This window comes from Camelus bactrianus, chromosome 19 (assembly GCF_048773025.1).
Source record: "Camelus bactrianus isolate YW-2024 breed Bactrian camel chromosome 19, ASM4877302v1, whole genome shotgun sequence".
NCBI classification, from domain to species: Eukaryota; Metazoa; Chordata; class Mammalia; order Artiodactyla; family Camelidae; genus Camelus; species Camelus bactrianus.
In genome coordinates this window covers 7810217-7827546 of record NC_133557.1, presented here as the reverse complement: position 1 = coordinate 7827546, position 17330 = coordinate 7810217, and the positions used below count along the sequence as shown (strand labels likewise).

At 57.5% G+C, this 17330-nt stretch overlaps 1 protein-coding gene and 1 long non-coding RNA gene across 17 annotated transcripts; one reads left to right on the top strand and one right to left on the bottom strand.

Moving 5' to 3' along the window:
* Positions 1-746: 746 nt before the first annotated feature.
* On the bottom strand, positions 747-15737 carry SLC4A11 (solute carrier family 4 member 11). 16 transcript variants are annotated; one of them, XM_045508509.2, is made up of 21 exons: positions 10606-11026; positions 9578-10010; positions 9246-9287; positions 6723-6875; positions 6543-6589; positions 6030-6261; positions 5867-5951; positions 5504-5627; positions 4473-4676; positions 4308-4401; positions 4070-4195; positions 3878-3991; positions 3656-3788; positions 3326-3399; positions 2649-2913; positions 2470-2576; positions 2208-2376; positions 1943-2116; positions 1553-1748; positions 1301-1470; positions 747-1180 (listed from the first exon to the last, which is right to left on the bottom strand). In XM_045508509.2, exons 2-21 carry the CDS (start codon positions 9882-9884, stop codon positions 1117-1119), a joined length of 2880 nt encoding a protein of 959 aa, XP_045364465.1. In that variant the 5' UTR covers positions 9885-10010; positions 10606-11026; the 3' UTR covers positions 747-1116. The 16 variants fall into 16 exon arrangements, with proteins under 16 accessions (XP_045364465.1, XP_045364471.1, XP_045364472.1 ...); XM_045508515.2 differs by lacking the exons at positions 9578-10010; positions 10606-11026 and adding an exon at positions 15680-15698; XM_045508516.2 differs by lacking the exons at positions 9578-10010; positions 10606-11026 and adding an exon at positions 14497-14515.
* LOC141574027 (uncharacterized) lies at positions 11437-14505 on the top strand. Its single transcript, XR_012500562.1, has 3 exons — positions 11437-11647; positions 12069-12411; positions 14190-14505. It is a non-coding gene; the product is annotated as an uncharacterized LOC141574027 (long non-coding RNA).
* Positions 15738-17330: the final 1593 nt, after the last annotated feature.

Here is a 17330-nt window from a genome sequence, read left to right as displayed (position 1 = left end):
TGTCTTTCTGTTGGCCGTGGGAATTCTTTGTAAATTCTAGATGGTAGTCCTTTTCTAGTCTTAGAGGTAGCAGATGTCTCTCCTCTGCTCCCTTGGTCTATAGTGCATCTGTCAAGCTCAAATCCTGTCAGGTGATGTGGTAGGGTCTGTGAGCTAGGCGCTCTGTCCACCGCTGCTGCTCTCAAGCTCAGATCCATATTCCCCGAGACCTGCTGCCACTGTCATGGACCCTGGCCAACCACCCAATGGCCGAGCCAGAAACATGGCACCTTCTCCTCTCTGTCAAATCCTCCCTCCCCAGTCACTGCCCTGATGCAGGAAGCAGCCCCACCCCATGCCTCATACTTTACAACCTAGAATCCACATAGACAAGATAGTTCAAAACTGCCGCTCTGGCCCACACACACCTATTTTCAGTCTCCTGTCAGGCGGCTCTGCAGAGGCCTCTTGGAGTCAGGGCCCTTCACCATCAGCCCTGCGGATCTATCTATCCCCAGTCACTGGGCTATTCACTGGCCCCAAGCCCTCTTGGGGCCCTTGCACCTGCTGTTCCGAGAACACGTCCCCTGCAGGTTCCTGGCAATGTGGCAGCACAAAGTCCTCCTGGATCTTCCATGTTCCCTGTTGAGCCAGCATCTACTGGGTGGAGTTGGAAGTAAGAGCCCTTAGACGGCGCTCAGCAAACCTCAGGGCTCTCAGGTGGCCTTCAGAGGCTGGGGCAGGGCAGCAGGGATGGAGGCGGCAGGTAGAAGCATAGAAACAGGAGCTTTATTCTCTAATGCGCACACAGCAATTTCCTTACACAATCAAGGAAATGGTTTCTCTTTCAGGCATCTGACTCTTTTATCAAAAGAAAATCCGTCCTGCTTAGTCCCACCCTGGGCAGAAGCTGCCCTGAGCAGTATTCTGGACCCAAAGCAAAAGGCTAGCGGGAGGGGAGCAGACACACACCATATAGCCTCCCTGATGCCCAGATGCCCTAGGCTGGTTGGGGCAGCTGTGATGGGGTACAGCCCAGAGCAGCACCCCAGAAGATACCCACATTTCCCCACACATAGCCAGAGAGCCAGCCTGGGAAGAGCCAGAGGGATGGACGAGTGGGGTGTGGCCAGGGCCTCAGTGCTCAGCATCCATGGCATCCAAGTACTTGGCTTCAATGATTTGGGGCAGCAGGTTGTAGCTGGAGGGGGAGGCAGGGAGACGAGCATGAGGTCAGAGAGGAGCAGGCAGTGGGCACCAGCCCCAGCCCGCCCCTCTCCTGCTCAGCTGAGTCCTTCCTGCCTTCTGTCTGCCCTCGTACCGGATGGGGATCATGGCAATCATGATGAGGGGAAAGATCATCTTCATGTAGGGCAGGGGGCTCATGCCAAAGGCACAGAGCAGCAGCAGCTGCAGGACCTGCAGGCCAGTGAAGTAGTGGATCTTCCTCTGCGGCACCCTCCGGATGTAGTGGGTGGGTGGGTATGAGGTCTGCAGGTGGCAGGGACCAGGTGTGGGCAGGTCAGGAGCCGCATTCCCCCTCCCACCCGTCACTCTCAGGGCAGCCGCTCACCTGGTCCTTGAGCAGCAGGGCCATGCGCGTAAACAGCTGGTTGCCGTCGATGGAGGTGACGGCGATATAGAGGAAGAGGCCGTAGAGCACAGGCTTGGGGATCCACTGCAGTGGGAAGGGCAGCAGCAGGAGGGAGAAGCCCACCAGGATGCTGGCGCCCAGGGTGGTCAGCCGCGTCTCCATCACGTTCACGATCCTGCACGGGCCCAGTGCCCCAGGTCGCCTCCAGCCCTGCTCCACAGGGCCATGTGGGCTTCCCAGGCTGTGTCACTTCTGGGCCCTGGTCCCCTAAGCTATAGCCCTCCTTCAGTCCCATGTGGCTCAGGGCCAACCCCATCTCAGGGTCCGTGTGAGTTGCCTCACATCTCAAGGGGCTGCTCCCACACTCACGTATCATGAATGTGCCCGTGCTCCACACGCTCCTCCACCAAAGCCAGCGCCCGCACGTGCAGTGGGGAGTGGGGGTAGGCAGCATGGATCCAGGGCAGCCCAAACAGAGACAGCCCGCTGTTGATGATGGCGATGAGCAGGAGGTCCCAGTGGTAGGCAGTGCCCTTCACCAGCCTGTGGCAGACAGGGGCAGGTGTGGACAGAGCCCCGTTGGCCCCTGGAGGGTGGGGCACGTGCTCACCCCGCCCTCCCCAGCCCTGCGAACCTGTTTTCTGGGGCGTTAGCCAAGGCAGCCACCAGGTTCTGCTCGATGAAGAAGAGCATGGAGAGGAGGAAGCCAAGGCCCATGGCGCTGCTGATGGCCGTCAGGGACAGCGAGCGCATCTCTGCCATCCCAAACAGGTCCTCGCTCGGGTTGTAGCGAAACTTGCTCACTGTTGCCGGGTACAGGCCCTTGCTCAAGCCTGTGTGTCCTCCACCCCTAGAGCAACCCACCCCACCCCACCCTACACCTGGCCCCAACTCACTCTTAATCTCCTTGAAGCCGTAGGAACCAATCAGGGAGAAGGTGAGAACTGAGATGGGGAGGGCACAGTCGGACAGGATCTCACGCACACGGGGGTGCAGGTAGGGGCTGGGGAGAGGCGGGTCTGTCAGTGTGGCCTGGGGGCTTGTGCCCCCTGCCCCCACCCGCAGGCATCCTCACCTCTTCTTGAACTGGTAGAGAGTGTAGCTCAGCCAGAGTGTGCCCAGCATGAGGAGGAGGCTGAGCACGGCGGTGTCTCGGGCCGGGGGCTCGGGGGCATGGTTGCCTACTGCAGTCAGCTCTGGTGGGCCAGCCAGGAGGCTGGTGTTGAGGGCAGTGTGGAGGCTGGTGTTGAGGCTGGTGCTGAGGCCCAGGAGGTTCGCTGGGGCAGCGCTATCTTTATACTCGTTCCTGAGGTGGTGGCCATAGTAGTACTTCTGGAAGACTGTGGACACAGGACAGCAGGACTCAGCCATCCAGGCTCTGGGATATGGACCCGACAGCTTCCTCCAGGATGTAGGGTGAAGGGGCCCAGAGGAGGGGAGGAGCTGATGGGAAGAGCTGGCCTTCTGTCAGCCAGGACCCCTTGACCTACCTGTCAGCCTATGACCCCACACCCTGCCCTTGTCCCTGGGCTCCGTCTTTGACCGTGGATTCCACCCAGTCCAGTGCTCTTAGCCTGCCTGGGGAAGCTGTCACCTTCCAGCACACAAGGCTGCTGCTCTCTGCCAGCCCTGGCTCCCAGAGCACCCTGGGCCACGGGAGCAACTTTGGCTTGCGTGCTTCTTGGCTGCCCTGTAGCCCCCCATCTGAACTCAGCTCCTTCTGCAGCAGATGGCCACTGGCTATACACTCACTTTTGACCATGCCCTTGACAGCATCCAGCACGAATGTGATGGAAATGAACAAGGCAATGATCTCCTCCGTTGACCTGCCAGCGGGAGAGAGCCCTCATCAGGTGGGGAGGTGCAGGGGAGGTTTCCCTGAGCCTTGGCATGGCCCCTGCCTCCTGCCATGAAGAGGACCAGGGTCCTAGGCTCTCCCCTTAGGGCAGTAACATGGTAGGGGCATCCCATCTGCTCTAGGGTTACAGTGCTGCAGAGGCTGGCATGGAGGCTGCCCCAGATCCCTGGCCTTGGTCTCCCTCCTGCTTGAGAGTTCCAGCGGCCCAGGGAATGTCCTGTCACCTCTTGAACAGACTCATAACCAGGCTGAGGTTGAAGACGGCATAAAGCGTGAGGAAGAAACTGTTCCACAGGCCTGTCCATGCATAGAAGGTATTGAAGTCCAGGTTATAGTCGTCACAGATGCCACGGATCACTGCAGGCAGCAGGACAGGAGTGAGCAGTCAGGACTGGACTGGGGACAGGGACCTTGGGAACCACTTCCCCGTGCCACCCCCACTGCACCATGGATGTAGAGGGCCAGAGGCGCGGTTGTGAGAAGCACCACCAACGGCTGCCCGGAGAAAAGTGCGTACAAGAGGCCTCCAATGCTCTGCCCAGCCATGGTCTTCTGCACATCTGAGAAAGCGGGTGGTCAGGGGGGCACTGCAGCCCCAGATCCCACCCGGCATGCCCCTCTAGCCTCCAACCCCTCACCAATGGCCCCGTTCGTGTTCTCATCGTTGAGGGACCCAAAAGCGATCGTGGGCAGGAGGCAGGCAAAGTAGAGGAACAGGGTGGTGGTGATGTATTTGCCCACAGCCTTGTTTTTCCCGATAATGCCTAGAAGTGGGAGACGGGATGGAGGGTGTGTTAGGGACACAGGACAGGCACACGTGTTATCCTGAGGCCTGAGCTACGGGCAGAGTGCCGGGAGGGCCACGGGGCCATGTACCGTCGGTGAAGTCCAGCGGGTATACGGACAACCTGCGGGCGATGTCCTCACGGATGCCCTTCCCCACAGGGAGAAAGTCTGTGTGCTGCGGGGGCTGGGAAGAGGACACACAGCTGTCAGCCGGGTGACCCGTGCCCGCCCGCCCAGACCACCTCTGCCCAGTACCTGTGAGGATCTGTGGGTGTAGATGGTGCTCTCTGTGCTGATGCTCGAACACTGCCTCATTACAGTGAGCAGCTGTCTCTGATGTACCAGGGCCTCCTTGAATTCCTCCTCTGTGTGGGTCTTCAGGAGCTTCTGGCGGAAAGTGATGTCTAAGAACATGGTGGCAAATGTCCGTCCCACCTCCGTCGCAGTCTTGGTGCTTTTCTGGGAACAGAGTGGGAGAATCACACCTGCGGGTGCTATAGAGCAGAGGGCGCCCCGGGCCGGCCCTGCCCTGCCCCAGCTCTGGCCACTCATGGACACATGTTCCTAAGCAGGCGGCAGGTGCCATTCCGTGAACTGGCAGCAGATTTAGTCCCCCGAAGTTCAAGCTCTAGTGGACCCTCCCATGATTTCCAGGTTAGCAGATCATTAGAACTACCATCAATCTAGTATTTTTCTTATAAACTCCAGTATTAGGTTTGTCCTAAGGAATGCAAATCTCTGTAAGCGTGATAATGAATTTATGACGGTGGAGAAAAATGTTCACTTAGCTACTTTTCACCAGGGGCACTTGCACTGTCTGCCAGTTTATCTGATTTTCAGAGGGCTTCCCGGCCCATCCGGCCTTCTCCCTCTTGCCTGGCCAAGGTCCGTGAACTCAGTGTCCAGCCTCCACCACAACAACCTGTCTCACGCCCCAGCCTAGGTCCCTGGGGAGTGGCATCTGCCCCTTCGTGCTGTCCGGCCCCACGGTGGCACTGCACACACTGTGCTTTTTTGTGAGTTTTAGAACACGCTTGTTCTCCCAACGAGGAGCCAGGCATCAGGACAGTCGGCCTGTCTCAAGGCACCAGTCTCGCCATGCAGCTCTCAGGATTCTGCTCCTTCCAACCGTTCTGGTCTCCTTGTCAGCTGTTACTCCCTCTGACCCATGAGCTGCCCACGGCTTCCTCTCTCCCCAGCACATGGCAGAGATACCCCAGGAAGAGGGCAGGGTCACCCGGAACCCTCCTTCCCAGGAAAGAGAGCCACCTGAGACCCCTTCTTACCATCTTGGGTGGTGCCAGCACAAGGATGACGAACCGCACCTCGCAAGAATTCTCCCCCCAGTTCTGCGGGCGAACCAGGCGGCTGATGCACACGTGCCGCTTCAGCAGGGCCTTGTAGGTACAGCTGGCAGGGACGGGGAGGGAACACGACTCAACAGCTACCACCCTTGGAAGCTGGGGCTCCCCCTCCCCCAGGCTCCTAATTTTGAACCCAGTGACCTCTGCTAGGGAGGAAAAAAAGACCAAATCGAATGGAGTGCTCACTCTACCCCGTAACTGAGTGGGCTGCCTCTAGAGGGAAACAGGATGCCTAGCTCCAAGGTGGCGTATGGGGAGGCCAATTATGGTGGCCTGGCAACTCACATGATGCAGAGCCACGACTGCTGGTACTGGACCCCTGTGACTGTGGCAGTGACTCCTTGAATGGTATCTGACAGCAGGTGAACTGCTGACAGAGTGGAGGGGACAGGAGGGTCAGGTGGCCCACCTCCCTGACCTCCCGCCCAAGCAGGGGGACAGCCCTTACCTTTACCCTCCATGGGGGCCCCGGCATCAGTGAAGAGCATGGCCATGAGCACATCCAAGTTGCAGTCAGGCTCGGTATTGTGGGGGTCATGGGCCAAGCGGCACAGCATGGCCCGCAGCACATCATCCAGGGAGGTGGCTGTCTCATTCAGGATGATGCTGGCCCGAGCCAGGAAGCCATCTAGGTCCCGGTGTGCACGGATCTCTTCCTCAAAGTTCTTTAATTTCAGAAACTGTGGGGACCCCACACATAGAACCACATAGGCCCATGAAAGTGACCTGCTGTCCCTGACTGGGCCCCTCCTCTGTGGTGGTCCCTGGCTGCCCATGCCCGCCGGGACAGCACACCCCCTTCCAGGAAAGATGCCCAGCATGGCTGGTCCTGGCAGCTGGGCCCTGGCTAGCATGAGATCCCTGCAGGGAGCAGCGTGAGCTACCTCAGGGAAGCAGCCACTGCCACACCCCACTAGTGGCCAGGACCAAATGTCTGCCATCCGGATGGGGGAGTGCTCACCTTGCGGGAGGTGTGGAGGAGCCCGGAGCCACGAGGCAATTCACTCCCTGCCAGAGGAAAGCGGGAGGGCTCAGGGTGCCACCCCACCCCTTCAGGTCTCTCCTGGTAGAGTGGGGCCATACCTGCCCAGTCCCCAGTCCCCTGCACAACCCCGGCCTGTCCCTGCTACAACCCCCATACCAGACTGGCTGGGCTGCACCTCGAGGTTGATGTTGACAAAAAAACGCACGCTGTCGCCAGACACAATGGAGGAGTTGACCGTGTCGAAGGCCTCATCCCCCAGGCTCGCCTCACGGGTTTCAGAGGCATCATCCGTGTCACACTTGAGGTAGCCTGGAGACCCAACCACCACCGAGAGAGACACCCCCAAGAGGGCCTGGCTGTCAGTGCTATGCATCAAAGAGAGGAACTCCAAGCCAAAGGAGCAGGGGCCTCTAGGCTGTCCCCTCAGCGCATTCTCGGTGAGTGGTGAGGGAGGCCTGCAGTGGGCCAGGAAGGAAGCCTCCAGCCCAGGGAGAACGAATATCTAGTCCTGGCCCAGCCCCGTTCAGAGTACGGCGGCCAGCTGGAGCCCCCACCCCCTCCCCCCACCAGCCCCCCGGCTTGCTCCAGTCCTCAGCTGCAGGAACCAGGGCCCTGCACTGCTCTGTGCCACGCGTACCCTTTAGCTAGAGAAAAACACATTCATTCCACAAACTCTGGGCCAGGCATGTGGTCCAATGACGTAGTTAAGACTGACTGACTGGCCTCTGCCTTCCCAGAATTGCCAGGTTACAGGACCTGGACTGGCTGGCTCCTCAGAAGTGACCCAAGGGAAGCCAGAGTCCCCGCAGCATCCAGACCCGTCCACCCCCCACCAGGCAGGCACAGGGTCTTCGAGCTCTTCCTCCCAGGGAGGGCATGCGGGGCAAAGCCTCAAGGCTGAGAGACTCAGTTCAGACATCAGACAAGGCCCAGGAAGCAGGAAAGCTAGCGAAACAGAGCCAGGGACAGACAGGGGACAAGACCCCCAGAAGGAGGCTTCATGTCAGGCCTCCACCCATGTGGTGAGGGACTCCAGAGCACAGAGCCTCCTGCCCCTTTCTCTTGGCCTGCCTCTCAGTCCCTGCAACTGCCCCAGAGCAGGGACTGCCCCTCTATAGGAAGCCTTCCTAGTGACATGCAAACTTCCAATCTGCTCTGAATCCTGCTGGGGCTCCCCACAGCCTCTCCTGGAATGACAGTCTGAGCCAGCCCTGCTACCCCATCCTGGCCCCTTGGGCCGAACTCGACTCCCCACCTCAATCTCTCACTCCTGAGGCCAGGTGGCTGGCACCCCAGGTGCCAGCTCCTCTCCTCCAAGCTGAGGACTTCCCTCCCTGGTCTCGAAAGAACCTTCTTCCTCCTCTGCCAGTCCTCCTAGGGCCCTCCTTGTCTTACTCTTTGCCCAGCTGACACCTCTTTCTGACTGTCCTTCCTGTGGGTCTCCTGTGGTATACCACTTGTAGGTGCTCCCAGGAAAGGGACCTCTGTAGCCCAGACCCCGCCAGTGCCTGACAAACACCTGTACAGGCACAGGGAAGGGTCAGCAGCATGCCTCCACCTGCCAGGCAGTGACTCACACTGACTCACTTCCACTCCATCCCGCTGGTTTCCTCTGCACATCCCAGGCCCTGTTCCCCCAATGTCCTGTGCTCAGCCTGGGCCCTTTCTAGGTAGGAGGTGCTAGGCCTCCCCTCTCAAGGCCCTCATGGACTGGTGTCCCCTAGCTCCAGGTCTGCACTGCACCCAGGGCCCAGAGAACTATTAAGTCAAAAGATGTCCTTCCCCATTTGTCATAGAGCTCATGTCCATGAAAAATGCCTTCCTCCCCAATTCCAGGCCTGCTTTGCTTAGACTACTTAGTTCACCAGCCCCAACCTGTCCCAGTCTCCCTTCTGTCCCCCGTGCCAGCACCCACTACTCCCCGGCCTGCCCCTCACACTGCCCCACTCCTCCCCTACCCTGGGCTCTACCTAGGACCTACCCAGTGGATGCTACCAGGTCCTTGCAAGGTTCCTGGGATGCTGTGCCCCACCTCCATCGTATAGGCCCCAAACATATGTAACTGGCCCAACAGCGGCCTGGCACATTCAGTCGCCATGCCCTGGGGACCCTAGATAAGAGCACATCACCACTCTGTCCAAGCATTGTCCCACTGAACACCCCTCTGATGATCAGGCCAGCTCCCAGGTCTGGGCACAGGAGAGGCAGCACAGAGCCCACCCAGAGATACATGGAGGGAGAGAGCTCAGCTGGTGCAAGCAGGAAAAGCTGAGGTACACAGAGGTTACATTTCTTTAGAGGGACAATGGCAGCCCCTCCCTCACAGGGCTAGGCTGGGACTGAGGGATTTGGGCATATATATAACACTTGGCCTAAAAGCTGATCAGATAACCAATACATTGTAACAGCAAACCATGGGTGATAACAGATGGTCCACATAGCCAAGGATGGGGAGCAGCCTGCCTTCCCAGGACTACAGGACCACCAGAGACCTGCCAGTATCCAGGGCAGTGTCAGCTGCCCCTCTGACCACACCACAACCTCCTGGAGGGTAGGACCCAAAGGCATCCCAGCACTGGCTGAGGATCAGGAGTACCCAGATGGATGGACCAGGTCCCCTAGAGACTTTTGATCAAGGAGCTTTCTCTATATATACATCCACACCTGAAAGATACTCACCTGCATCCTCAAGGCATCCATTCTGAGACATCACAGAATTTTCTGCAAGGCAAGCCAAAGAACTGTCACTAGCTCCATGGACCAGCTCTGGACAGTCGCCCATGCCCATCTGCTGCCCAACTCACACCAACCCTGCTGAGGCCTTCTTACCCTTCCCAGAGACCCTGGGAGAAAAAAGAGCAGGGGACAGTACTAGACATGGGCCCCTTGAGGAGCCAGAGGAAGCCAAGCCTGTTATTCGTCAGCCCATCAGCTAGGGGCTACCCAAGTGGGAAAGGACCCAGGCTGGGAGATGTTCTCAGCATGTTTTCTCCAGGAGTAATTGACAGTACCCGGTGAAAAAACGAAGGATTCGCTGGTTGTATTAGTCTCGAGGGTGATCCGTCTGGCTGCCCTCCCTGTAGCCTGCCTCCCTCTCTCAACTCCTCGCTGCCGAGCCCAGTAACTGGGCTGTCCTTCCAGCACATCTCGGCTCTCATTCTCAAGTTGGTCCCTGGCATCATCAACACCCATCATATGTGCAGTCACCCCCAACCTCATGTGCTCAGAATCACGCCAGGGCTGATCCCGCAACGACCTTCTTCCCTCAGCGCCACCCATTTTCCTGGCCTCCTGGGAGGCGGAGCCGTTGGTCTTCATGGTAGATGGGGCGGTGGGGGCTGTGCGTACTCCTTGCGCGGGACCCCGGATGGTTCGCGCTGTGCGAGTAAGGAAGCGACAGGAGGAGCCGCGTGCACGAGGAAGGCGTCTCTAGACTCGGAGACCCTGGGGGTGGGGGGCAGGATGCGGACCGACTCGCGAGGAGAGCAGGAGCCCAGGCTGCCTCCAGAAGGGAGGGACGAGGGCAGTTAAAGCTAGCACGGGAGGCTTCAGGGATGGACAGACGAGGGTGACGAGGGTACGGAAGGGTGGGGATGGTGCACACCCTACTCCCATGCCAGGCGCTTCAAGTGCACGTGCAAACTCCGGTTTGGCCCTCAGGTGTCAGAGCGGCCAGGGAGAGACTACTGCGGCCAAGCAGGGGACAGTCAGGGGCCTCGGCGACCCCAAGAGTGTGCAGGCTCCCGCGCAGAGCCGAGGGTGGTCAGGTGTCCGGCAGAACGTAAAATGAGGCTTTCCCAGGCGCGGCGTTCCCAGATGCTAAGAGCCCGACGCTCGCGGTGTTTGGGACCCCTCAACTCCGCCCCGCCATTTGCAAGCCGCTCACCCCTCCACCGGCTACCTTGTAGGTTCAAAACCTGATTTTAAACGGCTATTGAAGAGTGTTAAGCCAAGCACGCAGTGCCCACAAAGCCGCCCTGGGCCTCCCTCCACCACCTGCGTACCCACCGGACGCCCACTCCCTCGCGGCCTAACTCACCCTGGGCGCCCCGCCAGGGCGGGGAAGCCCCCACGACCCTCTTGCCCGCCACTCCCGGAGCCCGTGCAGCATGCCGGCGGCGTCCGCGTTCCGCCGGCGCCTCGACGGCTCAGCGTCACTGCCTAGGACGCCTCTGCGACGGAGACCGGACGGCCTTCCCGCCGCAGGCACCCACCGCATGGCTGGAGATGGACCAAGCGTCTTGCGGCCCCGGCCATGGCCCCGGCGATCAGCCGTCAGGCGGCCGCACCCCCGAGGGCACGCCCGGACTCTTCACCCGGTGCCGAGGGACCCCAACTTCAGCGTCTCGCGCTGGCCGGCGGCGACACACCCCTGCGCCGCGCCTGGGTCCTAATGCCGCTCCGACGCCCCCCCGGCCCGGGCGGCGTCCCGCCTGCAAGCCCCACGCCCTCAACCCGCGCTCCTTTTCACCTCGGACGGGCTGCTCCCTGGAGCCCGTGGCAACTTAGCCAGGACGCGTAGATCGGGCTCTTAGGACCCGCGGGCCCGCCCAGGAGTCGCCGGGTTAGAGGGTGAGCGGGACTGCGAAGTTTCTGAGACGAAACGCGGTGGGCTCAGAGACCCCCGGAGCTGAGCACTGCGGCGGGCCAGCGGAGGGCCTCCCGGGCGTTGTCTTTAAGCTCGCGGCCGGCCCCCGCCCCCTCTTCTCGGCAGGGGGCCTCCGCAGGGCCCAGCCCTCCGGGGCCCCGCCCCCTCCATTCATGCTGGCTACTCGGGCGGTAAATCCTCCTACTCCTCCTCCAGGAAGCGCGCCACGACTAACTACACGGGCCCGAGCGCGTTTCCCGGGCTACGCCCTGGCCCGCGGAGCCCGCGGACCTCCCGGCTCGGCGGCGTCGGGTTTGCGCGCTGCGCGCCTCGCGGTTTCTCTCCCGGCCTCGTTGCGCCCTCGGCCTTCTCTTGGGTCAAGGTCTTGGCTCGCGGCTTCTTCCCAAGATGGCCTCACCGCCGGGTTTTCCTTCCAGGACAAGAGGGAGCCCGGCCAGGGGAGGCGCCTTATCCAGCGCCTCGTCTTCTACAAGTAGGCGGGGAGTTGGGGGTGTGGGGGTGCACGCGCGTGTTCCTGTAGGGAGGCAGAGGTGTGCGCGGCCAGGCAAATCCAGCCCATGCGATGAACCTCTAGTCTCACCCTCGGTGGCTTCTAAACAAATGATCCCACAGCCCTCGGGCACCGGATTGACCCAGGAACTCTCCCCACCACAGTGTTAACCCCCCATCCCCTCCACACTCCAGTCACCAGCTCGAGGATTTCCCCATCTCACGTCCTGCTGGGACGGAGTTCTCCACTGCCCCTCAGGCATGAAAGAGGGTGGGCGAAGCAAGCAGAAGTTGAGCCCACTTCTAGGGAGCAGTTGCCCCGTGGCCCCCAAGGGTTCCTGGTGCGTTGGGGGAGCCCCATGCCTAGATCGGGTGAGTGAGGCTGACCCTGTTTCCTCTGCCAGCAAGATAAGAGCACATGAGGAGTGAAGCAATGAGGTGCCTCTCTTAGTAGATGAAGGACCTGGGGGTCGGGACAGCCCTGAACACCCTGCTCCCTACTACTGCGGGAGACCTTGCAGAAGAGACCTATGGGACTCCGACCGCGACTGACTCAGGGCTGGTGCATGCCTCTCTGGTTGGGGTGAGCCTGGCCTGGCAGGAGACACAGGATCACCCTGGGTACCTCCTCCACTCTCCACCTTGGGACCTTCTCCAGATGCCGTTTAACTACACACCCAACCCATGGCACAGACTTCTGCAGTCATCAGAGTGGAGGATGGAGATTTGAGGGGAAACTGAAGACAGGTGGGCCGATTGCGAGGGAGCAAAGCTGGATGTGGGAGGTGCAAGGGTTGGATCCCTGAAAAGCTGCCCATTTTGCCCCCAGCCCCTCCGATCTCAGAATGCCATGTCACCAGAGGTCCCAAACACCTGGACCTTTCAACCCAGCTGTTCCAGGAAGCCACCCTGGAATGGAGGGGCAGCCTCTCATCCCCTTACTGCAGCCTAGTCTCTTTCCTGAGACCCTCACCACTGAGCTCACTGAGGAAACAGGAACCCACAGCTGAGATTTCTCCCTGTGGTCTATGGACCTGACTCTCACAGGAACTGACACTGACCCTTTCTGACCCCTTCCCCATTGTAGCCTCCTGTGTTCTGCCCCTTCGGCTTCTGTTTCCCTGGTTGTCCTGGAGAAAGCCCCGGACCCTCGCACCCCTGCTGCCCCGTGAGAAGCTGTTTCCTTTAGTTCTCACACCACCAGCTGCCCTCTGTGGGTCAGAGGCTGAGGGCGAATACAGGTGCCCCAGGTCTTCTCCCCTTCCACCCCCATGCCCCACTGGGTCTTTACACACACAGGGGATTTAGGGACTTGGACATCAGCACACACGTTCCCTCCCTTGGGGTCTCAGGCTTTACTCAGACACAACCTTGAACTCTGGATTCCACAGGGCACTTAATGACTTTTTGAACTACTTTCAGCTGAGTTTTCCCCTTTTGCCACTATGCCTGTAGATTTTAGAATCCGGAGAGGTAACTCTAGTATCTCATTAAAAAACAAAAAATACAACACTCCCTTAATCTCCCTCTTCCAGCAGTTCCTCAGCTGCTTTAGAGCAAAAGTCTCCAAAGAGTCGTCTCTAATCCTCTGTCCCCATGCCCTCTTCCTACCTCTCTTAGACCCATTTATACACATCTTGTCTGCGCCACTCCCCTGAAACTCACTAAGGTCCTCCTGCTTCAGCTTTCTTTCCGGTCCCCTCCCCCACTCCCTAGGAGCACCCAGCACCTGATTCAGTGCCTCCTTTTTCTGGCACCATTTGCTTCTTTCCCTCTCACCTCCTCCCATCCAGCTTTCAGTGCTGGGCTGCCCCAGCTTTCCCTGGATCTGGGGCTCTCCATCAGCCACTGCTGACCACCAGGTTTCAGGACACCTGTCACCAAGCCAATGACTTCAACACGCCACAGCCTCCTTACCCCCACCCCCCAACCTGGACGGCTAATAGGGAATTCAAGTGAGATGCAGGTAAGAGAGGGCTCCTGAGTCCACCATTCACTACCATGCACCTGGCTGCTTCAGACCTGGGAGTCACCCCGACTCACCCACATCTGATCCATGAGCAAGTATTGTTGGCTTTACCTTCACGACAGAGCACAGTTCTGCCCACATGCACCTGCAGTCTGGTGCATCATCTGATCTTCCAACTTGCCCCCACCCACATCTACTGTCCACCGCCCATGGCTTCTCCTGGAGTTTAGGTCTAAATAAATAAATAAAAGCAAACTCCTTGCTGTGGCCTAGGAGAGAAGGGGTGTGAGGTAAAGGGTGCTCTACAAGCCAGTGCCTGCCTTTTCCCCATTTTATCCCAGACCTCCTGCTCCCAGGGGAGCACTGTTGCAGCCACAGTGGCTGCCAGCTGTTCCCCCAACACAACCGGCCCTCCCCTGCCTCCAGGCCTCAATATTCTGGGTGGCTGGAAGGTGTGTCCACAGCTTTTATTGTGGCTCAGGTCATCCTTCAGGTCTCAGAGAGGCCTTCCCCCGTTACACCATCTGAAGTGGGTTCCTGTTTCCTTCCGTTACAGAGCCTCGTGGCCCCTAACTGCAGCACGGCTTTCTTCATTCTTCGTACTCTACTGCTCGGGCCCTGTCTCCCTGGCTAAACTGGGATCTCCCTGAGAGCAGGGCTGTGTTTTTCACCAGTGCAGCACCGGTATACTAGGTGCCCAGTAAATCCGTGACATTTTGAACGCATGACCGACGCCTCCATGTACAGTTCCTGGAGGCTTTCAAGCCATCAAGCCCTCCAGGTGACCTCTTCATCCTCCAGCCTCCACTCCCGCTTAGGTTTTCCAACCAGATTCCCGATTCCCTCTGCCTCCTTCCTCTTACCTGGACTCCTCAGATGTCACCAAGTCCTTGTATTTCTTTTCTTTTCTTTTTTAAATTGAAGTATAGTTGATTTACAATGTTGTGTTAATTTCTGGTGAGTGTATAGCATAGTGATTCAGTTACACATATAAATGTACATATATTCCTTTTCATCGAGTCCTTGTATTTCTACTTCCAGTCTGCCTGGTCTCACTGCCCTCGCCATCCTTGGACACTTGGCATGCGTGGTTTCCCTCACCTTGCAGCCTGTAACTTTTCCTGGAGTCCCCTGGGTTTTACAAGCCTCTTGGGCTCCTTGCTGCCCAGGGCAGGCAGCCTTGAGCAGCATTCCCAGCCCCTCACAGCCCTTCTCCAGCTGTGGTTGTACTGCGGCCTCACTCTTCCTGGGAGGAAAGATGCTGTTCCTGCACTAGCCCTCCGGTGATGCTGGAGGGGACTGAGGGAGGAACAGGGCCTCCACTGGCCTTCCCTCTCTCCTGGAGGAAACCTCCATTCCCCATGGGTTGGTGGGAGGAAGACCCTTTGGTGCTCAACTAACACAGCATGAAGCCTTCTCCCAGTTACTATCTACCCCTACTGAGGAAGGTCCAGGCTCCTATAAGGGCAGCCAGGAGGGCAAGGAGCCCTGTGGAGGGCCAGCAAGGACCTGCTCCCCTCAGGATGACATCCTTCTGTGGGCAACCCCACCCATACTCACAGTCAGAACTATTGCTCGACAGGTCTACCGGCTCTGCTCAATGATTTTATCTGACCAACAGGCTCTTGAGCAGAAAGGTTCCAGAGCTGCCCCATTGCCCTCAGGTCAGGCCCCTCTACCTTCTGACCTCGGTTCCAGTTCCACAGCCCAGCTTCTCCACCAGGAAACCCCTGGTGGACAGACACCACTAAATGCTGACCTGCTTTTGCTCATCCTGCTCCGAGGCATCCCTACGAGGGGCCAAGAATCTGCATTCCCAGCAGAGCTGGCCCCAGACTTCCCTGCTTCATCTACTGCCCTCATGCCCCACTTCACTGGAATCTTCAGCAGCCACTTCCAGCTGGTGAGTTCAGTGGCCTGTCACCCTCCTGGCCATCCCCACCCTCCTCGGACTTAATGCATACCCCGCTTCCTCCTCCTCTATGGCTCTCATTTTCACTGGTCCCCTGTGCCATGGCGCTACCCAAGGTTCTGCCTTGAGCTTACCCTTTGCGGCTGACACTGCCTGTGGCCCCACTTCAGGTTGTTTTTCAAATGACCGCCAGCTCCTCTCTGCTCCAACAGCTCCGCAAAGGGAACAGGATGAACCGAGAGGAAAAGTTAGTGGGAAGGCACAGGGCAACACCCTTGGGCAAGACCTCCAGAGTGTTTGGGTCTCGGATCATTTTTATCTGTAAAACAGAGGTTGAATTTGAGTCTTTTTTTAGCTAGAAAATTCCATGAATTTTTGGTTATCAAACCATCTTTTCTCTTCCTTTTGTCCTTATTTTGCTATTTGTACATTCATCCAGGCATGACATTTCAGAGTAAAGATGAAAGGTTTCTTAAAAATTTGAAGCCATGAAGGAAAAAAAAATTAAACATCTTTACTGGTATGGGAAAAACAGAAAATGCAAATATATTCACACTTTATTTGGTTAGCTTTTAAAAAATAGATTTATAATCATTTATTAGTTTGACATAAAATTTCTTGACCCTGGTGCAATTTCATTAACCAAATTATTTTGGTCAATTTAGCAATGCAGAGGCCTGGGGAAAACAGGAATAATTTGTGGATAAACAAATTTACTTTTCTTCAGATTTTTGGAGAATGAAACAAAAAAGTTTTGGACTTGTTTCAAAACCTTGGGTTTTTTTCCACTTTGGCTTTTTCCACTTCTACCTTGAAGTTATCCCCTTCGCTCTTGACTGATTAGTCATTTTGTCTTGTCAATTGTTCCTTCAAAATCACTCTACTTGATCCACTTCTCACCCCCACCGATGTGGAGCGACACTATAGTCTACATGATCTTTTTTTTTAGGGGGAAAAAAAGATCAGACGGGCTCCCATGGAACACTGGCGTCCCCGGCTGTACCTAGGCACTGTGGAGTCTTTCCTCCTCCCCAGGGGGACAATTACCTTAGTGGCTAGAACATTTTCAATTAAAAAATTTTCTTCCCTTGGTTAAGTCACTATTACTATCACCACCGCCACAACAGAACAACTGTGTTTGCTATCACTTGTACTAGACAAGACTAGCAGAAAGCAAAAGTTTTTAAATCAAGTAGGTATCTGATTTTAGTAGAAAAGCTCAGAAATGGCCTGCAGGGGGGTGTGCAATGCTTGTCCAGGGGAGCAAGCCTTTCTTTGGGGGACCCAGTTCCCAAATGAAGTTGAGGGGCCCTCGTAAGTGTTCAGTGACACTCAGCCTGGCCAATCGGAATACTCCTGACCACTGTGCCTGATTCAGGGATGGGAATGTGACCCCAGACTTGGGGCCTGCCTCTGGAGTGGGAGGTTGGGTCTTGCCTTTAGGGTATTGGGGCTGCTGGTGGCTTACTGCCAGGAGACATTGAAGCCACTGAGGATGGAGAGAGGGCTCTGATGACATCTGAGCACCTGGGTCCCTCTGAACTTGAAGCTGGTGCCACCCTGGACTCCTCTTACAGCAACCAAGCCATTCCCTTTCCATCATGAGGTGGAAGTGGGGCTATGGTCATGTGTTCTTTGCGCACGACTGTTCCCTCAATTGTATGATAGAAATGAATACATCAGCATTTCTCTGTGCTCCTCAGAGAAACTTGTGATTTTCAGCAGCTCCACCTTCTGCTCCAAATCACTTTGCACATGTCTGTCCCTCCAGGATTCCCTGATTCT

Coding starts and splice junctions, on each gene's coding strand:
- SLC4A11 (XM_074346997.1), bottom strand. CDS start 9,884: ATGAAGACCAACGGCTCCGCCTCCCAGGAGGCCAGGAAAATGGGTGGC. Junction 4,196..4,307: donor CCCGCTGGACTTCACCGACG/GTACATGGCCCC, acceptor TCCCACTTCTAG/GCATTATCGGGAAAAACAAG. Junction 3,992..4,069: donor GAACACGAACGGGGCCATTG/GTGAGGGGTTGG, acceptor CCGCTTTCTCAG/ATGTGCAGAAGACCATGGCT.